Source organism: Amblyraja radiata, chromosome 14, assembly GCF_010909765.2.
Source record: "Amblyraja radiata isolate CabotCenter1 chromosome 14, sAmbRad1.1.pri, whole genome shotgun sequence".
Lineage (NCBI taxonomy): Eukaryota > Metazoa > Chordata > Chondrichthyes > Rajiformes > Rajidae > Amblyraja > Amblyraja radiata.
Window position 1 is genome coordinate 19320914 of NC_045969.1, and position 23992 is coordinate 19344905.

Genomic DNA, 23992 nt, shown 5'->3' on the forward strand with positions numbered 1-23992 from the left:
AGCTCCACAGCTGGTTACCACTCAGCACAAGCTCCTTGAGTAGTGGGGGCAGGTGGTCAAACACGTCTTGCGGCATGAACGCAAGTTTTTCCCCCTAACAATCTGCTGCTATCTGTGTTCGAGAGCAAAAACTTGCAAAGGGCAGGCACGGTTCCTCGCCAGCGGAGATGGACACAGAATGCTGGAGTAACTCAGCGGGACAGGCAGCATCTCTGGAGAGAAGGAATGGGTGAATTTCTGGTCGTGATCCATTACCTCTCTTCAGAGATACGGCAACAGCACAGCACAAAACCAGTCTGAAGAAGGGTCTCGACCCGAAACGTCACCAATTCCTTTTCTCCAGAGATGCTGTCTGCCCCGCTGAGTTACTCCAGCATTTTGTGTCTATATCTCCCATGGCTTATAATGTCACCTCACATTGTAAAATCATTATCTGAAGAAATGTCTCCTCGCTGGCTCAAACATAATCTATGTCGAACTCACGTTTCTCTCTGTTTCATATACGTGGGAATTCCCTCAGTATGGTCACTTTTCACACGTCCCGCCCGATGTTAACCCTCCCCATCAATGCTTGAGCCCCCATCTTCGCTCTGTACCTTCAGCTTCATCGGCAGCTCTCTCACATTGAAAGTATCCAAATTAATTTCAGACCCCTATATCCATCCATCCATTCATTCATTTCCCATTAAGATCTGACTAATCTTCAACATTTCACTTCTGGCACTCAGGCCAAACCCACGGGTTACTCACGAGTCACTACGGTAAACTCACGGGCTACTACGGTATTAAAACCAGTTTCAAGTTTCAAATTTTTCCTTCAAGAGTAAATTTGACTCGTGGAAATCTTTCAACATGATGAAAAATGTTCACGAGTTAACAAGTTTCCCGAGTACCTGCCGTTAGCGTTACGAGTTGCTAAGTTACGTCCACGAGTTCCGACGTTCCCGCTACGTTAATTCTACGTGATTACCACGAGTTTGATTTGTTTTTAACTCGGGCTCACTCGTGGGTGAACTCGCACAGTGAGACAGGGGTTTAACATTGTACCAATGTACTTCGAAGAGTTGGTAACATGCCACAGGTACAATTCTTAAAGTTGTATCAAGCAAAATTACCAAGTAATGTTAGTGATAAAAGGTGGAGAATAGTTGGAAAATTCTAAGTACACATTGGCATCATTGCGGCATGGACATTGTGGCCCAAAGGACAGTTCCTATGCTGTACTGTTCTAGCTTTGCAGAACACAGATAGGGCTGATACAGTAGTTAAATTGTTGCAATATTGTGATCTGCAACAGGAGCAGCTGAAACATGCGAGGAGATACAGTAATGACATTTCCACAAGTAGAGTATAACGGAGGGAACATTCAACGTCCTTGGTAAGGATACAGATACAATTAATCAAGCTGTTACAAATGACAAGGGACTTTAGCTATGTGAAAAATTTATGAGGGAGACCTAAATGCATTGTTCACAATGTTGAGAGTTGTAGTCAGAGGTAACCTTTGTTGATAGAGTCATACAGTCATAGAGTAATACAGTGTGGAAACAGGCCTTTCAGCCCAACTTGCCCACACCGTCTAACATGTCCCAGCTACACTAGTTCCACTTGGTCCATATTCCTCCAAACTTGTCCTATCCATGTACCTGTCTAACTGCTTCTTAAACATTGGGATAGTCCCAGGCTCAACTACCTCCTCTGGCAGCTTGTTCCATACACCCACCACCCTTTGTGTGACAAAGTTATCCCTCAGATTCCGATTCAATCTTTTCCCCTTCAACTTGAACCTATGTCCTCTGGTCCTCGATTCCCCTCCTCTGGGCAAGAGATTCTGTGCATTATTTCCATACTTTGGTCAGGTGTTGCAATCCAGTGTCAAATGTGATAATTTTCGTTTGGCTCTGGATTGCAAAGTATGGAAATAATTCTACATATAAGTTTAAAGGGTAATAGGACAGGTACTTTGTGAGTGAGAGGTACAGGCAAAACATGGTATTGTGAAACATGGCTTAAATACACTATAGAGGCCAGACAAATGTCTTCTATTTTCAAAATTATTTGCATGGGCAAGTGGTTGTGGTAGGAAACACTATTAAACATCTGGGTATAGCATTATCATTAATAGTATAGATTTTAGTTTAGTTTATTTAGTTTTAGTTTAGTTTCTACTTTGGTGCTATCAATGTTGTGTGTACTGCTTCGCTTCCTGAAGTAAATCACTATCTTATTCGTCTTGAGGCTATCCAGGTTTTTGACCATGTCCCTGTGTGGTTTTGTTAATCCTTTTGGGAATCCCCCACTTCAGATATATTTATGTAGGAGGATGTACCACAGAATCAATTTATTTGTAGGATTTGTGCCAATGTTTTGATAGTTTACACTGTTATCTCTCCCCGGCCTACACTAACCAATCTCACTAAATGTTTTAAATGTTTGTTCATAGGTTTGTACGTTCTAGGAGCAGAATTAGGCCATTCGCCCATCAAGTCTACTCCGCCATTTAGTCATGGCTGATCTATCTTTCCTTCTCAACACCATTCTCCTGCATCTGCCTCTTAACTGACTCCGTTCATAATCAAGAATCTATCAATCTCCCAAAAAAATCATTAACTTGACTTCCACAGCATCTGTGGCAATAAATTCCATGGATTCGCCACCCTTTGACTAAAGAAATTCCTCCTCATCTCAATTCTAAAGGTGCGTTTGTAGTCCTTTTTTTTAAAAGAGATACACCACGGAAACAGACCCTTTAGCCCACCGGGTCCATGCCGATCAGCGATCCCCACACATTAACACTATCTTACATCCACAAGGGACAATTTTTACATTTACCAAGCCAATTAACCTACAAACCTGTATGTCTTTGGAGTATGGGAGGAAACTGATCTCAGAGAAAACCCATGCAGGTCACGGGGAGAACGTACAAATTCTGTACTGACAGCAACAATAGTAGGGATCGAACCCGGGTCTCCAATGTTGCATTCGCTGTATGTGCTTCAGTTCTACGTTATCCCAGTTTCGATACCTACATACTAGGAGCAATTTAGAGAAGCCAATTAACCTACAAACCCACATGTCTTTGGAATGTGGGAGGAAACCAGAGCAACTGGACAAAAACCCTCACGGTCACAGTGATAATGTACAAACTCCGTATAGGCGGCACTGGTAGTCAGGATTGGACCCAGGTGTCTGGCACTTTAAGGCGGCAGCTCTAGCGCTGTGCCATTGTGCCACCCTTGACGGCAACTATTTGATTTAGGAATCGGAGACTACACAAACAAGCTATTAATCATCGCGAGCTGTACTGTGGACAAAGCACCTGTACTTAACAACTGACAACACCTGGTGGACCCCCAGCAGTGGCGGGTGAGTCCGTCCACAGCACGGCTCACAGTTTACCATTACCCTAGTCCGAGGGTGAAGCCACGTGAGCTCATGTATATCCGGCATTTTGAGGAAATCTCTGCCAATCATAACATATTTGACAACCGGTGGCGCTGGTTCTAGCTGCTTCCGGTATCTTCAGTCCGGTATCTTTTTGTTATTTTTGTTATGTTGAAGTGCAGGAAAAACATTTTTAATCAATGATTTTATTATCAGGCACGATCTTGATTGTCTGTTCTTAACTGAAACCTGGTTAGATCAAAATAACAGTGCTGCTGTTCTTATTGAATCAACTCCTCCCAACTTCAGTTTTATAAGTGAGGCCAGAGTGCATAAGAAAGGAGGAGGAGTGGCTGTTCTGTTTAATGATTCCCTCCAATGCAAGCAGATATCTTATGGAAACTTTGCCTCCTTTGAATATGTGGCTGTTAAGTTGAACTCTTCTTCCCGAGTTATGTTCCTAAATGTCTACAGGCCACCTAAATACTGTGCAGCCTTTTTTGACTAATTTTCTGAACTACTGTCTACAATCTGTATTGACTTTGACTGTGTAGTTATTGTTGGTGATTTTAACATTCATGTTGACAAACTCCGTGACAAAGGGACTAAAGAACTATATTGTGTCATTGATAACTATGGACTGAATCAGCATGTGACGGAGCCCACACACAACAAAGGTCACACTCTGGACTTAGTCATGTCCAAGGGTGTTAGCATTTCTAAGGTTGTTGTGATTGATGCTGCCCTCTCTGATCATTCCTGTGTTTTCTTTGAGAGTGCTATCTCTGTGCAGACTAATGTTCAAAGAAAAGTAATCACAAAATGGTACATAACAGAAAACACCTGTGGAACATTTATTCAGGCTTTCTCCTCCACGCCCACTCTCCCTTGGGTCTCAGTAAATGAGCTTGTCGATAATTTCAATGTGAAAATTACAAATATTATTGATGCCATTGCACCCACTAAGGTGAAAGTGGTCCCTGGCAAAAAGAAGTCTCCATGGAGAAACGTCACGTTGGTAAAAATTGAAAAAATAGAGTGTCGGAAAGCTGAACGTAGGTGGCGGAAAACAAATCTCCAGGTTCACTATTACATTTATAAAGAAAGACTTTGAATCTACAACTTGGAACTGAGAAATGCAAGGCAATCCTTCTTCTCTGACATCATTTCCAAAAACAATAATAATGCACGGGCCTTGTTTACTACTGTCGACAGGCTAACAAACCCTCCTGTGTCAGTAGCCCCTGAACTGCTTTCCACAAGGGCCTGTAATGAATTTTCTTCCTTCTTCACCGACAAAATTCAGAAAATTAGGCAAGCAGTCAGTACCTCCACATCAGGTGCAGGACATGTGTTGTCCATGTGTCCACTTATAATCAATTCAAATACCATGACACAATTTTATGTTATTAACCATAAAACCTTGGAGGACATTATACAACATTTGAAATCCTCCTCCTGCTGCCTCGATATTCTACCAACAGGCCTTTTCAAAGGTGTATCAAACTGCATGACCTCAGACATTCTACAGATTGTAAACACGTCCCTTCTCTCAGGTGTCTTCCCACAGGCCCTGAAAACTGCTGTTATCAAGCCTCTCTTAAAAAAGAAAAACGTAGACACTTCACTACTGAACAATTATAGACTGATATCAAACCTCCCATTTCTCAGTAAAATAATTGAAAAGGCTGTTTTTAAGCAGCTGAACAATCTCATGTTAATGAACAGCTGTTTTGATGTCTTCCAGTCAGGATTTAGACCACACCACAGCACCGAGACAGCTCTTGTTAAGGTCTTCAATGACATTCACTTAAACACAGACAATGGCAAAATTTCAGTCTTAGTATTACTAGATCTCAGTGCTGCATTCGACACAGTCGATCACAACATATTACTAGACCGTCTGGAAAACTGGGTGGGACTTTCGGGCGCAGCATTAAAATGGTTTGAATCCTACTTGAAGGACAGGAACTACTTTGTGTCTATAGGTAATTACACATCTGAGCGTGCAAAAATTACACGTGGAGTTCCCCAGGGCTCCATTCTGGGGCCTCTTCTGTTTAACATCTACATGCTTCCACTGGCTCAGATCATGAAAAACATCAAAATATGTTATCATAGTTACGCAGACGACACACAAATCTACATAACAATATCACCAGGAGACTATGGTCCAATACAAGCACTGAGTAGATGCATTGAGCAAATCAACAATTGGATGAACCAGAATTTTCTACAATTAAACAAAGAAAAAACTGAAATAATTGTTTTTGGAGCCAAGGAAGAACGATTAAAAGTTAGCACCTAGCTTCAAATGGTAATGCTAAAAACAACAAACCAAGCCAGAAACTTAGTAGTAGTCATGGACTCAGACCTGAACTTCAACAGCCACATAAAAACAGTCATAAAGTCAGCCTACTATCACCTAAAGAATATATCAAGGATTAAAGGACTTATGTCTCAGCAGGATTTGGAAAAAACTTGTCCATGCATTTATCTTCAGCAGGCTCGACTACTGTAACAGTGTCGAGCACAGGTCTCCCTAAAAAGTCGATCAGACAGCTGCAGTTAATTCAGAACGCTGCTGCTCGAGTCCTCACTAAGACCAAAAAAGTAGATCGCATTACTCCACTTCTGAGGTCTTTACACTGGCTTCCTGTCTTTCAAAGAATTGATTTCAAAATACTACTGTTGGTTTACAAAGCACTGAATGGTTTAGGGCCAAAATACATTTCTGATCTTCTGCTTAGCTACGAACCACCCAGACCTCTCAGATCGTCTGGGGCAGGTCTGCTCTGTGTCCCCAGAGTCAGAACTAAACATGGAGAGGCAGCATTTAGTTTTTATGCACCACATATCTGGAACAAACTCCCAGAAAACTGCAGGTCTGCTGCAACTCTCAGCTCTTTTAAATCTAGACTGAAGACTTTTGTTTGCCGCTGCCTTTCAGTAAACAATACAATTTATTAATTACCTATATTGCACTGTAACTTCTATTCCTGGTTTTATTCTATTTTAAATATTTTATTTGATCGCTTTTAATTTTGTAATTATTTTATCTGAATAATCTGATAATCGTTTTACATCTAAATGTCATTTCATATGTGTTTCTTTCCAATGCTTATAATGTTTTATGTAAAGCACTTTGAATTACCTTGTTACCTCTACCACCCTCTCTCCTACTTCCATCCACCCCCTCCCCTCCTCCCTTCTACACCCTCCCCTCCACCTCCCCCCTCCACCTCTCCCCCTCCACCTCTCCCCCTCCACCTCTCCCTCTCCTCTTCGCCCTCCACCTCTCCCCCTCCTCTTCTCCCCCTCCTACTCTCCTCTCAAAAGTCAAAAGTAGCCTTTATTGTCATTCAGACCTTGCGGTCTGAACGAAATTTTGTTGCCTTGCAGTCCTACATATAGTACAAAATGACAAAAAACACACAATAAACACAAATTAACATCCACCACAGTGAGTGCACCAGGCACCTCCTCACTGTGATGGAAGGCAAAAGTCTTCTCCCCATGTTGAAACTCAATGTTTCTCTTCTCCCCATGGTCGCTCTTGTTTCCTCTTGGAGTGTCTGTTATTTGAACAGGAGTTTGTGTATATGAGATAATCCTTGTGTTCAGAATCGTTCCAGTGCTTTTTGATGTGTATATTTTTTGTCTCATCCCTTCTTATTCTCCATCTGCGCCGAGGCGATCCAGGCTTCAGATGTTGTGACCCCGCCGGGCGATGGTAAGTAATGTCAGTCCCGCGGCTGAATCCGAGCTCCGCGAACGGGCCAGTTCAACCCAGCGGGCCGGGGAGGTCGAAGCTGCCGAAGCTGCGGCCCCCCCAGTCCAGCGGACGCAGCTGTTGTTGCGGGAGCTCCGGAGAACAGGTCCGCAACCTGTGACCTGCGAGCTCCCGACACTGGGCCCGCGGTCGGGTCGGGTGGCTGCTGCCGCCGGAACACTGCCCCATCTCCGAGGCCAGGTCGCCGCTGCAGCTGCCCCATCTCCGAGGCCAGGTCGCCGCTGCCGCTGCCCCGGCTCCATTATCAGGCCTCGGCGGAGACGGGGGGCGGGGGATACGACAAGAAAAGTCGCATCCCCCCGAAGAAAGAGACCAAAAACATGTTTCTCCCCCCACCCACACACATACACAACCTAATAAACCAAAGATGAACTAAAACAGGACAAAAGAACAAAAACAAAAAAGAAAAAAACAGATGGACTGCAGGCGAGCCGCAGCTGCTAAGGCAGCGCCGCCATCCCGCTCCCCCTCACTCACCCCCTTCTCTCTCGCCCCCTTCCTTCCCCTCTCCCATCTACTCACTCTCTCCCCTCTAATCTCTCTCTCCCCTCCTCTTCATTCCCCCCTCCATCTCTCCCCCTCTATCTCTCCCCCTCCAACTCTCCCCCTCCCTCTCCTCACTCACCCCTCCTCTCTCTCCCCCTCTACTCTCTCTCTCCCCCCTCTACTCTCTCTCCCCTCTAATCTCTCCCTCTCTCCCCTCTACTCTCTCTCTTCCATATAATCTGTCTCTCCCCCTCCCTTCCACCCCCTGCCTTTCCCACTCCCCCTTCTCTCTCTCCCCCTTCTCTCTCTCCCCCTTCTCTCGCTCCCCCTCCACTCTCTCCCTCTCCACCTCCCCCCTCTCTCCTCTCCACCTCCCCCCTCTCTCCTCTCCCCCCCCCCCCCCTCTCCCTCTTCCCCTCTCCTCTCTCCTTCCCCTCCCTCACCCTTCTCTACCCCCTCATCCACGCCTCTCCCCCCTCCCCCACACCCCTTCCCCCTGCCCCCCTTCACCCTCCCCGCTCTACTCCCCTCCCCATTCTCATCCCCCATTCTCTTTCCCCCCCCCTTCCCTCCCCCTCTCTCCTCACCCCTCTCTCCTCACCCCTTTCTCCCCCTCTCTATCTCCCCCTCTCCTCACCCCTCTCCCCATCTCCTCCCCCTCTTCCCTCCCCATCTCCCCCTCCCTCCCTCCATCTCCCCTCTCTCCGCCCCTCTATCCCCTACCAGCCCCCTCTCCCCTCCTCCAACCCCCTCGCCCCTCTACCCCCCTCCCTTTCTCCCCCCTCTTTCCCCCCACTTCTCCTCCTCCGTCTCCCCCCTCCTCTCTCCCCCCTCCTCTCTCCCCCTCCTCTCTCCCCCCTCCTCCTCTCTCCCCTCTACTCTCTTGCCCCCTCCCTCTCTCTCTCCCCCTCCCCCTCCCCTTTCCCCCTACTCTCCCTCTCCCCTCCCGTCAACCCCTACCCGCCCCTCCCCCCCCTGTGTGCGTGTGCGTGTGCGTGTGCGTGTGCGCGTGCGCGTGTGTGTGTGTGTGTGTGCGTGTGCGTGTGCGCGTGTGTGTGTGCGTGTGCGCGCGTGTGTGTGTGTGTGTGTGTGTGTGTGTGTGTGTGTGTGTGTGTGTGTGTGTGTGTGTGTGTGTGTGTGTGTGTGTGTGTGTGTGTAGGTGTGTGTGTGTGAAGGATTCCCTGTGTGAAGCCGTGCCCAGATACTGCATTAACCTCTTTAAAACACAATGTGACTGAGCCCCCTCCCATAGATGCCGCTCTGATAACTGTCACTCACCAACTGGCCACTGGCCACACCCTGGTTGGTCTAATTAGCGCACATTGGAATGTCCCACCTGAACCTCATTATCCGACACCTTATAAAACCCAGGCTCTCCAGAAAGTGGGTGTCTCCCTGTTAGATGTGTTCCCTTAGTGCAGGTTCAAGGAACACTGAGCCACTGGGTCAAACCCAAGACCACCAGTGCCACAGCGTGGCCAAGACTGGGTTACTAGGAAGAGGCTCTAGACAGCTGCACTGGTCACTGAGACTAGGACTGATTTGCTGGGCCAAAGACTGAGACCGCCAGCGTCGAGCCCAACCTCCCCACTTCAAGCCCAAAGCTTAACTGCTCGGAGAAGCCTGAGACCCCGACACTTCCTCTCGAGGTAAGCGTGGACTCCACCACCACCCCTGGCAATACATTCTAGGCTGCCACCATCATTTTTGAAAAAGCTTGCCTTGTATATCTTCATTAAACTTTCCCTCCCTCACCTGTTGTAGATCACCATCGTACTTAAACAAATCATTTTTTCATTTTGCTTGGATTATTTTATCCTGATGGAAATCTAACTTGCTGAATATGACTGTCTTGTTCAATCGTGTCATTTCTTGGTTTAATAATTGTCCAAGTCCAATCGGAGGCATCAGGTGCTCTTATTAGAAGGGCAAATTTTGTATGACCTGGGAAAGTTGGTCGAGGGGTTTTGCAGCTATTGTATGTTTAACCCCATATACCTCTACTGACACTTTGTACGTTGGACATTGTACCTCATTTCCATGTGTTCCTATAAGTGTAAATTTACCTGTTTTGTTTCATACACCTACCACATTGTGTAAAATTTAAAGTTGCCACTCTGATTCCCATTAAATATTTCCCCTTTAACCTGAAAGCTATGTCTTCTGGTTCTCAGATCTTTTCATGTAATATTTCTGAGATGTTAAAGTTAAGGGTATCTGTGCCAGAAGATAGAATTTTTGTGCTGTATGCAAAAAATGTATGGGGTGTAAACCTGCGCTGAATATTATCATGACAAGCGCAAAGGCCGTAAGAAAGGCGTGGGGGGAGGGAGAAATAGGTGCACTATCAGGCTGGCCATTGTTAATGGAACATGTTGGTCAGCAGGTACACAAAATTGCTGGAGAAACTCAGCGGGTGCAGCAGCATCTATGCAGGGCCGGTGCTAGGAATTGCGGGGCCCAATTAGAAAACTGATGGCGGGGCCCCTACTCTAGAAAAGTAAAAATTTATGTATGTTTATATTTCGTGGTTTCGGGAATTTTAAGGCAAGCTGGGTGGTGATTGGATGCAACCCCCTTAGAGACAGCGTTTGATTGGCCGCCAAATAAATTTGTCAAATCTGTAACAAAAATCGCTGGTCGGTGCGAACTCAGTGGACTATCTGGTTGTATCTCCAAACTAATCTGGTTGTATCTCCAAACTAATCTGGTTGTATCTCCAAACTGATCTGGTTGTATCAACCAGACTATCTGGTGGTATCTCCAAACTAAACAGTATAACATGCAGGTATTCATTTAAAATTAAATTCAGTGATTATTTCACATGATTTCTCACTGTGTAAAGCTCAATATCTGACCAATTTCTGTTTAACACGTTTGGTCTGCCGTGAGCATTTTTCGTTGCATCTCGTTGCATCTCCCCTTTTCCTAATCGGCCACAATTCAGATAATAGTCTACTTTCCTGTTTTTGCCACCAAAGTGGATAACGCACATTTATCCACATTATACTGCATCTCCCATGCATTTGCCCACTCACCCAGCCTATCCAAGTCACCTTGCAGCCTCCTAGTTTAGAGGGGTTTAAACGGTTTAGAGATGTTTAGAGGGCTTCAGATGGGTTCAGGTGTGTTTACAATTGTTTAGAGGGAAATAGGGGGGCTAGAGGGGGTTTAGACGTGTTCAGAGGGTCCCAGAGGGGTTTAGAGACGTTATAAGCCCCCCGTGAGAAATTGTAATTCTCTGAAATTGAAGATAGACATAAAGCTGGAGTAACTCAGCAGGCCAGGCAGCGCAGCGACTCTGGAGAGAAGACCCTTCTTCAGACCGAACTGAACTCGCGTCGATGAGAGTACTTGTGATTGTCTGAAGCAGGGTCTCGACCAGAAACACAACCCTCTCCCCAGAGCCGCTGCCCGTCCCGCTGAGCCACCCTCAATTTCAGAGCCAAACAAAAAACACAGAGTGCTGGAGGAACTCAGCGGGCCAGGCGGCTGCCTCACCCGCAGGGTTTCTCCAGCATTTTTGTCTACTGCAAAACGTCAATGATTCCGGGAATGCTGAGGGGACAGGGTGATAGAGAGGGAGTGGGAGAGCTAGAGAGAGACAATATGGGGAGCGGGAGAGAGAGCGCGAGAGAGGGAGGGAGGGAGTGAGCAAAAGACAGAGAGACACAACCAAAGATCCGCTATAAGATCTTTGGACACAACGTGGGTCGGTAGGTGAATGACAAACCTGCACACCAGGAAGAAGCCCCTTCTCGCGGTCCGGGGCCCTCACTCATGATGGTGAGTTAAATGAAATTCTCAACGTGTCATCGATCTACATTCCTCAGTAAATGTAATTGTGTTTTAAACAAGTATTAATGACGCCGCGTGAATTTTATTCAAAGGAACACGGCGTCATTAATACTTGTTCAAAACACTATAACATTTACTGAGGAATGCGGATAGATGCAGATTCATGACATGGCATAACAAGGTGTTAAGTACTTACCGTTAAGAAGTGCTAACAGCACTAGTTAACAAATCGTTTGTGTATGATGGCCGTGCAGCGGTTGTTATACATGTTCGTTTAAAAAAAATCCGGATGGCGAATTAAAAAAAATCTTTATTTAATAAAGAGAATTCGTATTTCCGTACGAAATACTGAACATTAGTGCGGGGCCCCGCTTAGGCGCGGGGCCCAATTGGGAGCAATCGGTCAAATCGGCTTAACGCCGGCCCTGCATCTATGCACCCGCTATGCACCGGCTGAGTTTCTCCAGCAATTTTGTGTACCTTCGATCTTCCAGCATCTGCAGTTCCTTTTTGAACATGTTGGTCAGCAAATTGAGTCAAAGGACCTGTTTCCCCAGTTTATTGACTATTTTTCAACATAGCCGCGTTCATTTTTTCTGTGAAGCGGTCTGAGTGAATATTGAGACACATGTTGTCTTCTTCTTGCGCATGGCGTGCACAGCCTAAAGTTGTAGGACAACTTGTTCTATTTGATCTTATTTGATTGTGCACGTCAGGTTGTTTGTCAGGGCGGACCACGTGAAGGTTGCAATCTCCACCCCACATGAATGAATACGTTTATTGTCATTGCACAATACTGTGCAACGAAATTCCATTACATCTCCTCCGGTTAAAAACAATACAAACACGACAACCATTGACACATATGTACACTTATTAGTAAAAATAAATAGGTGTTTTAAAAGAATTTAAAAGAATTTAAAAGAATTTGGCGGCATTTCTTAGAATTACATTTTGCTTCCCCAGCATTCTCTGTTGGAATTTAGCTCTTTTATCGCACATGGGTAGAAACTATTCTTTAGTCTACCGGTGCGAGCCTTCAGAGTCCTGAATCGCCTCCCAGAGGGTAGCAGAGTAAAAATGTGGTTGGCAGGGTGGGATGTGTCCTGCTTGATATTTGTGGCCCGGCGCAAGCATCGGGCCCTATATATGTCATCCAAGGAGGGCAGTTGGGCGTTTGTAATGTTCTGCGCAGTTTTTATAATTCCCTGCAACGCCCTCCTCTCAGCCACAGTACAGCTAGCAAACCACACCAGGATTCCATAGGAGAGGATACTCTCCACGGCGCATCGGTAGAAGGACAACAGCAGCGGCTGTGAGACGTTTGCTCTCCGCAGAGACCTCAGGAAATACAGCCGCTGATGTGACTTCTTCACGAGAGTGACGGTGTTCATTTGCCATTTAAGGTCCTGGGTTGCCAAACAAATTGATCTTTATTAGGTTAGCACAGAACAGCTCTCAGAACCACAACAAGGGGCAAGGGTGTTATCAGCAGTATAAATACCCCAGGGGAGACCCGTGACCCACTCTTCCAGCCAAACCTAATCCCCAGAGCCGAGGGTTCGCACCACGAGTGGCTAACCACCAGGGGCCGCCACCCACGCTTCATTTCACCTCCTGATTCCTTCTCTACACAACCCCACTTGATTCCGGGTGGAATACAGTGCCATATTCCATTTGTATTCCTGCTTGTTTCACACATGCCTTGCAATCCTTTATCACTGTAGGAGGATCCTCAGTCTGCATGTTTAATTTAATGTAGATTTGTGTAGTTTAATTTATTGTCACGTGTACTGAGGTACAGTGAAAAGCCTTTTCTGTTGTGTGCTAACCAGTCAGCAGAACGACTATACATGATTACAATCGAGTCGTCCACAGTGTACAGTTAAAGGGGATGATGTTGAACTAAATGAGGTAGATAGTAGCTCAGGACTGCGCTCAAGTTGTTGGTAAGATGCTTCACTTGCCTGATAACAGCTGGGAAGAAACTGTCTCTGAATCTGGAGGTGTGTATTTTCATAGAAGGGAGAAGGAAAGACCAGGGTGAGACTCGTCTTTGATAATGCTGGTGGCCTTGCCGAGGCAGCGTGAAGTGTAGATGGAGTCATTGGAAGGGAAGTTGGTTTGTGTGATGGTGTGGGCTGTGTCTACGGTTCTCTGCAATTTCTTGCAGTCATGGATGGGGCTGTTCCCAAACCTGGCTGTGATGGATCCCGATAAAATGCTTTCTATGGCACATCTGTAGAAGTTGTTGGGGACATGCCAAACTTGTAACTTTCTAAGGAAGGAGAGACATTGGCGTACTTTCTTGACCATTGCTTCAATATTGCTAGTCCAGGACAAGTTCCTGGTGATATTTACTCTTGGGAGCTGGAAGCTTTCAACCATCTCTAGTTTGGCGTGATCAATGGTATATGTACCGCATCGCTTCCTGAACTCCAATCTCCTTTATCTTGCTGACGTTGAGAGAAAGGTTATTGTCTGGACATGAGGTCACGAGGTTCTCAATCTTCTTCCTGTACACCATCTTGTAATTATTTGATATCCGGCCCATTACAGTGGTGCTATCCACAAATTTGTAGGTTGAATTGGATTTGTACTTGGCTGCACAGGCATTGGTGTATAATGCCCCTGTCCCACTTGGGAAACCTGAACGGAAACCTCTGGAGACTTTGCGCCCCGCCCAAGGTTTCCGTGCGGTTCCCGGAGGTTTTTGTCAGTCTCCCTACCTGCTTCCACTACCGGCAACCGCAGGGAAACCTTGGGTGGGGCGCAAAGTCTCCAGAGGTTTCCGTTCAGGTTTCCTAAGTGGGACGGGGGCATAAGGAGTAAAGAAGGGGGATGAACGCATCCTTGCGGAACACCAGTGTTGAGGATTATTGTAGAGGATATTTGTCCCCTATCCTCACTGATTGTGGTTTGTTGGTCGGAAAGGAAGTTGGGGATCCAGTTGGAGGGATGAGTGCTGACTCCTTGTGTTTGGTGATGAGCTTGGATGATATAATGGAATTAAAAGTCGAGCTGTAGTCTGTGAATAGAAGGCTGACGTAGGTGTCTCTCTAATCCAGGTATTCCTGCCTGTCAACAGGCGAGATGTCAGCACGCGGATATATTGCATTCTGAAGCACTGTGACGGTAGCAGTCTCGCTACAAGTAGTGGTGACTAACCACCTATGTGCCTTACAAAGATCAACTATTGCAAAACATATCTGCTTCATTTGTGATAAGGTGGGTTGGGTTGCATCAACAATGTATATCATTTGCCACATCTGCATCTGCTTCTGCATTGATTTTCTTTTCTTTTAGGCGGTGCCTGTGTGGGAGCTCCTTTATGGCAGGCCAGACATTCTTTACAATTTGCCACAAATATATTGCAATTATTAATCAACTGGGTCGCCAGTATAACATGGCTAACTTCGCGTGGGTCAACATGTTACCATGACTGTGTGGTGGGCTTCTCGAATCTCAAATTCTCATCCTGTTTAATGCCAGGAAGTATTTGTTTCTTGTTTATTTAGGCTGGCAGACCCAAACCTTTCCTTCACCATCAGCCTCCTATTTATACTGTGTTGGAAATCCTTTGGGGTTTGTGTTGGTTAGTAGTATCTCGGAGTAACCTTACAATATCATCATGGTTTATTTACTATTTATTGCTTAGTTACTACAATACCCCTGGCCTTCCTTACTATAGCAAGGTCCATCCCGACAGTATGTTTTGCTCTCTCCCCGCCCTAGTCGTCCGGCTAGTTTCCCTGTTTGTATTCCTTCTCTCTCCATTCTTCCCCCCACCCTAGTTGTCTTGCTAGTTACACTGTTCGTATTCTCTCTCCATCCCTCCCCTACCCTTGTTGTCTTGCTAGTTTTACAGTTTGTATCCCTTCGTTATCACCTCTGCTACAACTAACAAAAGACTTTTGTGGGTTCCACCTTTCCTTAGATCATTGGTGTCGGCTGATTTGTTCTGTGCCTTTTTGGTCCTAGCCAGTAATTCACCCTTTTTAGGCCTGGCTAGTGAATATCCATCACACTGCATGGCCATGGGATCCTAGAGATCTGGTAGTGAAGTTTGGCAGGAATGAGGAAGCAAAAGATTTATCTGGGGAATAAAGGAAGAATGGGATTATGGAGGGTGTTCCATTCTTTGTGGAGGCTGGAGGGGACGAGTACAGGTATCGGTTTATGGGGAGAAGGGAGGGGAATGGGGTTAAGGGAGAGATAGATCAGCCATGATTGAATGCCGGAGTAGACTTGATGGACCGAATGTCCTAATTCTGCCCCTGTCCCTTATGACAAGGGAAACCCTATCCATGTTCTAGTTGGAATTGGGGAAGAGAGTGAAAAGAGAAGTACGGCGAATGGAATGGGTGCAACTGTCAAATTTGCTGGAAAGGAGGCCATGGTTAAGGATAAATTCAGTCATCTCAGCACTGTTAAGGAAAATGACTATCAGAACAGATGCAAACTAGGTAGACCGCGTGATCAAGACGGCTGTGAGGTTCTGCGGGCTTGAAATGAACGTTGGCCACTAACCTATCCCTTACGATGAAATTGGAAATGTCAAAAAAGGAATAGAAAGTCTTTGAGATATAATTTCTTTCATAAGTACTTTAACAACATGAAAAGTTTTGTTGTTCACGGTAGGATAAGATTCAATCCATTTACTAAAGACATCTACAATAACTAATATATTTATAAAACTGACATCTTTCCAACTCGATGTAGTCCATTTGGAGGGTCTCAAAGGGACCCATGGGTAAGGAGGTTCTCCCTTTTCTGCAGCTTGTACCCTTCCCGGGGTTATACTGCTGACAGGTCAGATAACAACTACTGATCCATTGTGCCCATCTGACATGCATGTTTGTCCTACCAGGATAACCCATAAACCCGACATGCAAACAACTTTACAACCTAGCTGTTTCCACATTTCTATATCTTGGTCAGGAGTATCCGCCTTTAATCTAAAAACATCTTGGATGGTTGGCATTGGTTTTTCTGAGGGAGACTTGTCTTTGTCTATGCTTTTAATGTGCCTCATCATTTTAGGTGCCACCACCCCGCACGCTTGGAACACTTCCTTAGCTTCTTGGCAATTTGTTTTGGCAACATGAGAGCTTGTAACAGGTGTGATATAAATTTCTGGTGGGATGTCTGTGTTCCTGCTGAAGTCAAAAATCCCCTGTTTTTCCACAATTGACCAAAGTCACAGATCACTCCAATAGCATATCTGAAGTCAGTATAAACGTTGATTCCCAAGTCCTTCCCTAAGATGCAGGCTCTTATCAGGGCAAACAGTTCCGCTTGTTTGGTAGAGAATGGTGTTTCAAAGGCCGCCGCCTCCACATTATTGGCATCCTGATCTATAATTGCGTATCCTGTAAGTCTTTCACCTAGAGATCCAATTGAGGCACTCCCATCTACGTACATAGTTAAGTCAGGGTTTGTCATGGGATTATCTGTCAAATCTTACCGAACAGGGGTATATTCTTTAATCACAAACATGCTGTCGTGCCCTGACTCGGCTTGTTCCTCCGGTGGTTCGGCGAGAAAGGATGCCGGATTGATGATGGTACAATACTTAAATTACAAGCTTGCCTGCTGCTTCAGCGGGTACTGTCATATAGAGGGCAGTGTTACATTTTCTGCGGAGCTACTTGGATGGGGTTAATCTGGACGCATCCTACTTGAGTAGAGTCTTCTGCCCACACTTGTGGGTCCACATACTCTGTTACCTCAGATGATGGCGTAGCTGCATAGTAACACTGTCTCTTTATTGTCCATGGGGTCAGTTATTTCAGCATCTCCACATATGATCTTTAACTGAAATATACATAACAAATCTCAGCCTACAGTCTAGGCCTGGGGTGATCACAAACTGATGCTGCACTGTCATGTTACTTCGACTGGCATAGAGATGGTGTATTGATAGATCTGTCCTTGGAATCCTGATAATCTCTGAGTCTTGTCGGATTTGGGGAGGTTGTGAGTGGACTGAATGCTTTCCCGCAACCTGTAATACCAGAACAGGTTTCTTGTCAGTGTAACACCCGTTCAGCACTAAGTTGGCTAGTCAGCATTGAGGAAGTTGATCAGCCTGGGAAAAGTCCTCTCTGTGTACCTCCCTTGTCCTTGATATCCTTGCCAACTTCCCCTTTGTTCTTGCTGATAACTCCCTCCCACATGTCTCCGCCATGGGCGCTCCTTACTCCAATCGCCTTGCTGGATACAATTAAAGTATCATTTAACTGCACAGGCTATTTGGCTCTGAGAATTGTCAGTCCAGTCCATATTGTTAGTTTTATTACCTCTGCGACAGTAGCTGGGAGACAAAGTTCTAGGATAGCACAGTACTGGGGTGAATTCTGACCGTCTCGATACCTAGCATCCCCCCGACTGACTGATGTATATCTCTGAAAATCTCTCCAAAGATTCTTCTGCCCCCTCTCCTTTCCTTGGTTTAGTATCCAGAATTTTGGAGATATCAATAGGTTTTTGCAGAGTGGTAGTAAGGACGGTAAGGATTGCTTCCTCTCTGGCTTCATTCTGAGCGTGTTAATTAACCAGCACGGCATGGGTTCACAACCCCAAGTTAGCTACGAGTCTTGCGTGTTCTACTGAGCTAAGAACTTGTGGTATGGGTTGACTCTTTTTAGTCTTACCAACTCAGTCAGCAATGCAATTGGGCCAATTGGCCTGTTTCTGTGCTGAGCAGTTCCATGTCTCTGTTAGTGAGTAGGTGGGATAAACAAGGACAGGGGAAACAAAACAATCATTAGATTAGACTGGGTGGGATATTAATGTGTGTGACAATAAATAGCAGAGTGTAATTGGATGGATTTAGGTAGTAGAGAATGTGAGGAGGAAGGCAAGAATGGGATTAGACTGGTTGGGAGGTTGTCGGATATGAGGGATGAGAGGTGAATACAATTGCACAGTATAGGATAATGAGTGTGGTATATGTGGGAAACTGATATTAGATTGCGTTGTTCAATTTTTAGGAAGGGAGAGCATGATTGCTTAGGTGAGTTATTATTTTATTTTATTTTTTAAATTTGTATTTTTATTAGAAGCAGTGTACAGTAGTATAAACTGCGGCATATGACAAACATTGTGTGTACAACTTCTATTTTAAATTTAACACGAAAAAGGCAGATCAAGAAAGAGAGAGAGCGAGAGAAGAAAAGAGTGAAGGAAGTAGTGATGTGTAAACCCCTAGAGTACCAGATGGGCAGTCCAGGGGTGAACAAGTGATAGTCTGTAGAAAAATAAAGACAAAAACCCATAAAACTGTTAAAAAAAAGAAAGAAAAGAAAAAAAAAGAGAAGAAAAAGAAAACGAGAGAGAAAGAATGGACCCTTGTGTAAGTATATACCTGCTTCATATCTTACCACACCCATCATCCAGTTCGTGAATCGGTTTATTTCCAGATTTGTGTTGCACCATACTATACTTGAAATAAATCAATAAATGGAGACCATATCTTTAGAAATTGCTTTGATTTTCCTGCTAAGACGAGTCTCGTATCTTCTAGATGTAGCGTCCCAGACATGCTTGTGATCCACGTTTTAAGCATTGGGGTGGATGCATTTTTCCAAAATTTGAGTATACGTTTTTTTGCCATTATCCTTAGTTGAGTTATTATCCTTAGGTGAGTTATTGATGAGTATGAGGACTGAGAGGAGAGAGCCGCATTAGAGTGGATAGTGTATTAAAGAGGATGAAATATGAATGAGAAGACAATAGAATAGGGATGGGTGATACATGAATGGAAATGGGGTGAAAGTAGACCATTTGGCTGATTAAAGGTACAAGGAATGTTGGAAAGCTAAAATAAGACCAGAAAACGCTGGGATAATCTGGAGTGTAACCAATGTTGTTTGAGTGTTTGCTTTAAATGTTGCTGTCAATTAAACTGGAAGTCTGCATATGAAGTACTAATAAGATGTTTCCAGTGCTGCATTTCAATATTTATTTTGCACTATTGCAGATTTATGAAGTTTCATTTCCTGATGAATAAGGACATACTGTGACTCCAAGCATGGAAGCCAAAGGCTCGAAGAAGTCCACCCATCTCCTTTCCATTTTGTATTTTGGTTGCTTCCTGTTGGCGCTGATGGCAGTGATGGGGATGGTTCTAAATTTTCGACAGACAAAGGTGCGTAGCATAACGAAACCCAATGTCCAAAATAAATAGATACATAAGGGCCAGTTTCTGTGCCGTATAACATGATATAACGAGATATGTGAAACAAGACAAATGCATCTTATGGTGACTTGATGTTACAAATGGAGAGCAACATAATGTTTGAGGATTTTAAAACTTCTTTGAAATTTCCATTTAATCAGATGGAAACTCCTTTCACAAATTAAAATGTTGTTGAAACAAACTACCTGCCTCTTTCCCCCACCCCTTGTACCTTTGCTTCCCAATTCTACAAATTTCAGATTCACATTTGGTGACGTTTGATATCTATGAATGACAATTCCAAAGTTCTATTTGCTTTGTGTCTGGAGATATTTGCTAGCTTCACTTCTGAAAGATCGCATTCTGATTTTTAAAATAAGTCCTAATTGTGGCCGTCAGTCGGGGAGGATTATTTCGCTGAATCTTCTTTTACTCTTTGGTATTTTAAATGCGTTCATTTTAAGATTAAAATAAAAATAATAAAAGCCGAGCAAAAACATATTAATAAAAATGAAAGGATTTGTTCTACAAAATTTGGATTCATTCAAAAGGCCGCACTTAATGGCCTAGAAGGCTGCAGGTTCCCCATCCCTGCACTAGAGTAAAGGTTCTAGGCAAACTAACAGCACTGAAGCATGGAATGGCCAAAACTGGAAACATAGAATAAAAATAGAAAATACTGGAAATATGTATAGGCCGGACACTATGTGTAGATTGAAAAACAATGTTTCAGGTCAATGATCTCTCAACCCAAATGAATGGGAGAAGGTTATATATTTGGATACAGCTGCAGTGCAGCAGATGCATACAAGCTAGGAGTTGCCAAGTAGATATAAAAACATGAATTGCCATGTAACCTTCAAGTACTTTTTTTAGCACTCCAAGAGGGGTCAAGGAAAGAGTGTTCACAATGCAGCGCTGTTTCCGCCAATCTTTCCACCACTACGCACGAGAAGCGCAAGACGCCATTGTCTGCAGATGCCGAGAAGTGTGTTCAACTCTAATCTTGTGATGTGGACTCGATAGGAAGAAGCACTCCAAGAGAAGCCTTGTTTGATCATAGCAGAAGTAGGTTGCAGGGAACAATGGACAGGAACGGAACAGAACTTCCCAGATGCAGAATAGTAGCAGAAAATCCGATACATATTGTTATAGATTGTTCCATCATTGGTAGTTATAGCTCGGTTGCCAAAGTCATAAGCTCTGGCAATCCTTTTCTCCCTGCATTGCTTAAAACCTACCTTGTTTTTTTTTTTTAATATTCCTTCATGGGATGCAAACTTCATTGGAAGGGTAATATTTATTGTGCAATCCCCAATGAACCCCGGTCAAATAAGCAGCGAGTTAAATCAATGTCATTACTATGGATCTAGAATGATGTATAGACCAGAACACAGAAGGACAACAGATACTTTCTGAAGGACATTCATTCATTAGATGTGTTTTTATGATAATCTGATTGTTTCTTCGTCACTAGAACAGAAACTAGCCTCTTATGCCAGCTGTAATTTTATGAATTGAGGTGCCCTTTCCTCAATGGCAAGATGACTTTGATCAAACCTTTGGTTATTTCAGATTTTAAAAACCCTGATAGATAACACCAAATATCCAACAAAGATATGGAACTAAAGTGCAATAGTGGTGGATATAACAGAGAAGGTGTTCGAAAAAGTGATTATATGAAATTAGTTTTATTTCTTGATATAGGGCTGTGAAGATAGTAAGCTGGAACAGTCACAGTGTATGTGCATTGGATTAATAGGTGCCCTATGCAGTAATATGAGAATAGATGGATAAGTAGTTCTTCCACCTGCTATGGGCCCCCAGAGAAATGTTGGGGATTGGGAGCAGGAGATGAGCAACTGGAAGCTAGAGAACAAAGACATATACAGTGGCTTGCAAAAGTTTTCATACCCCTTTAACTTTTCCACATTTTGTCACGTTACAACCACAAACGTAAATGTATTTTATTGGGATTTTATGTGATAGACCAACACAAAGTGGTGCATAATTGTGAAGTGGAAGAAAAATGATACATGGTTTTCAAATTTTTTTACAAATAAAAAACTGAAAAGTGTGGCGTGTAAAAGTATTCAGCCCCCCTGAGTCAATACTTTGTAGAACCACCTTTCGCTGCAATTACAGCTGCGTCTTTTGGGGTATGTCTCTACCAGCTTTGCACATCTAGAGACTGAAATTTTTGCCCATTCTTCTTTGCAAAATAGCTCAAGCTCAGTCAGATTGGATAGAGAGCGTCTGTGAACAGCAATTTTCAAGTCTTGCCAGAGATTCTCAATTGGATTTAGGTCTGGACTTTGACTGGGCCATTCTAACACATGAATATGCTTTGATCTAAACCATTCCATTGTAGCTCTGGCTGTATGTTTAGGGTCGTTGTCCTGCTGGAAGGTGAACCTCCGCCCCAGTCTCAAGTCTTTTGCAGACTCTAACAGGTTTTCTTCCAAGATTGCCCTGTATTTGGCTCCATCCATATTCCCATCAACTCTGACCAGCTTCCCTGTCCCTGCTGAAGAAAAGCATCCCCACAGCATGATGCTGCCACCACTATGTTTCACAGTGGGGATGGTGTGTTCAGGGTGATGTGCAGTGTTAGTTTTCCACCACACATAGCATTTTGCATTTAGGCCAAAAAATTCAATTTTGGTCTCATCTGACCAGAGCACCTTCCTCCACATGTTTGCTGTGTCCCCCACATTGCTTGTGGCAAACTGCAAACGGGACTTCTTATGGCTTTTTTTCAACAAGGGCTTTCTTCTTGCCACTCTTCCATAAAGGCCCGATTTGTGGAGTGCACAACTAATAGTTGTTCTTTGGACAGATTCTCCCACCTGAGCTGTGGATCTCTGCAGCTCCTCCAGAGTTACCTTGGCTGCTTCTCTGATCAATGCTCTCCTTGCCAGGCCTGTCAGTTTAGGTGGACGGCCATGTCTTGGTAGGTTTGCAGTTGTGCCATACTCTTTCCATTTTTGGATGATGGATTGAACAGTGCTCCGTGAGATGTTCAAAGCTTGGGATATTTTTTTATAACTTAACCCTGCTTTAAACTTCTCCACAACTTTATCGCTGACCTGTCTGGTGTGTTCCTTGGGCTTCATGATGCTGTTTGTCACTAATGTTCTCTAACAAACCTCTGAGGCCTTCACAGAACAGCTGTATTTATACTGAGATTAGATTACACACAAGTGGACTCTATTTACTAATTAGGTGACTTCTGAAGGCAATTGGTTGCACTGGATTTTATTTAGGGGTATCAGAGTAAAGGGGGCTGAACACTTTTGCACGCCACACTTTTCAGTTTTTTATTTGTAAAAAAATTTGAAAACCATGTATCATTTTCCTTCCGCTTCACAATTATGCGCCACTTTGTGTTGGTCTATCACATAAAATCCCAATAAAATACATTTACGTTTGTGGTTGTAACGTGATAAAATGTGGAAAAGTTCAAGTGGTATGAATACTTTTGGAAGCCACTGTATAAACAAATATATCAGGAAGGGAATCATAGGACATAGAATAGGGCAGCACGGTGGCACAGTGCCAGTGACCCTGGTTCGATCCTGATCACGCGTGCTGTCTGTAGGAAGTTTATACGTTCTCCCCATGTCCACGTGGCTTTTCTCCGGGAACTAGCGGTTTCTCCCACACTCCGAAGACGCACAGGTTTGTAGGCTGAAGATAGATACAAAGTGCAGGAGTAACTCGGTGATACAGGCAGCATCTCTGGAGAGAAGGATTAGGTGAAGTCTCGGGTCGAATGAGAGTCGGGGAAAAGGAAATGAGAGATTTAGAAGGTGATGTAGAGGTATGGAACAAATGAATTCAAGATATGCAAAAACGTAACAATGATAAAGGATGCAGACCTTTATTAGCTATTTGCCTCGGTGAGAACGAGATGTTGGTGCGACTGGGGTGGGGGAGGGATGGAGAGAGAGGGATTGCAAGGGTTACTTGGCTAGAGAAATCAATATTCATACCACTGGGTTGCCCAAGCAAAATATGAAATGCTGTTCCTCCAATTTGCATTTAGCCTAATGGGGCTGTCCCACTTGGGCCACCTAATCTGCGAGTTTAGAAGAGTGTCTTTGACCTTCAAACTCGTAGCATGGTCGACACGAGGTCCTAGGAGGTCCTATGAGGTCGCTGGAACTCTCCTTTATGCTCGAGGGAAGTTCACGAATATTCGTGGCCTCAGCTAGGTTGCGGAAACATTTTCAGCATGTATAAAAATTCGGTCAGCATGGTTCTTTTGAACTTATAGTGCAGTGGAGTGGGGTTGCTATTTAGTTACAGGCAGTCGAGGGCAGCCGTAGGCAATCTCCTTCGCTGAC

At 44.4% G+C, this 23992-nt stretch overlaps 1 protein-coding gene across 2 annotated transcripts in view; it reads left to right on the top strand.

Annotated features, from left to right (window-relative positions):
- Positions 1-1179: 1179 nt before the first annotated feature.
- The window catches only part of LOC116980463 (NXPE family member 3-like), a 45504-nt gene continuing 22691 nt past the window's right edge, over positions 1180-23992 (top strand). Inside the window, exons 1-2 of one of the 2 annotated variants that reach the window (XM_033032716.1) lie at positions 1180-1378; positions 19446-19613. In XM_033032716.1, the coding sequence (XP_032888607.1) occupies positions 19497-19613 (117 nt within the window). In that variant the 5' untranslated portion in view covers positions 1180-1378; positions 19446-19496. Of the gene's footprint in view, positions 1379-9220; positions 9313-19445; positions 19614-23992 lie in introns of those variants that run through there. The other variant, XM_033032717.1, reaches the window with a different exon arrangement.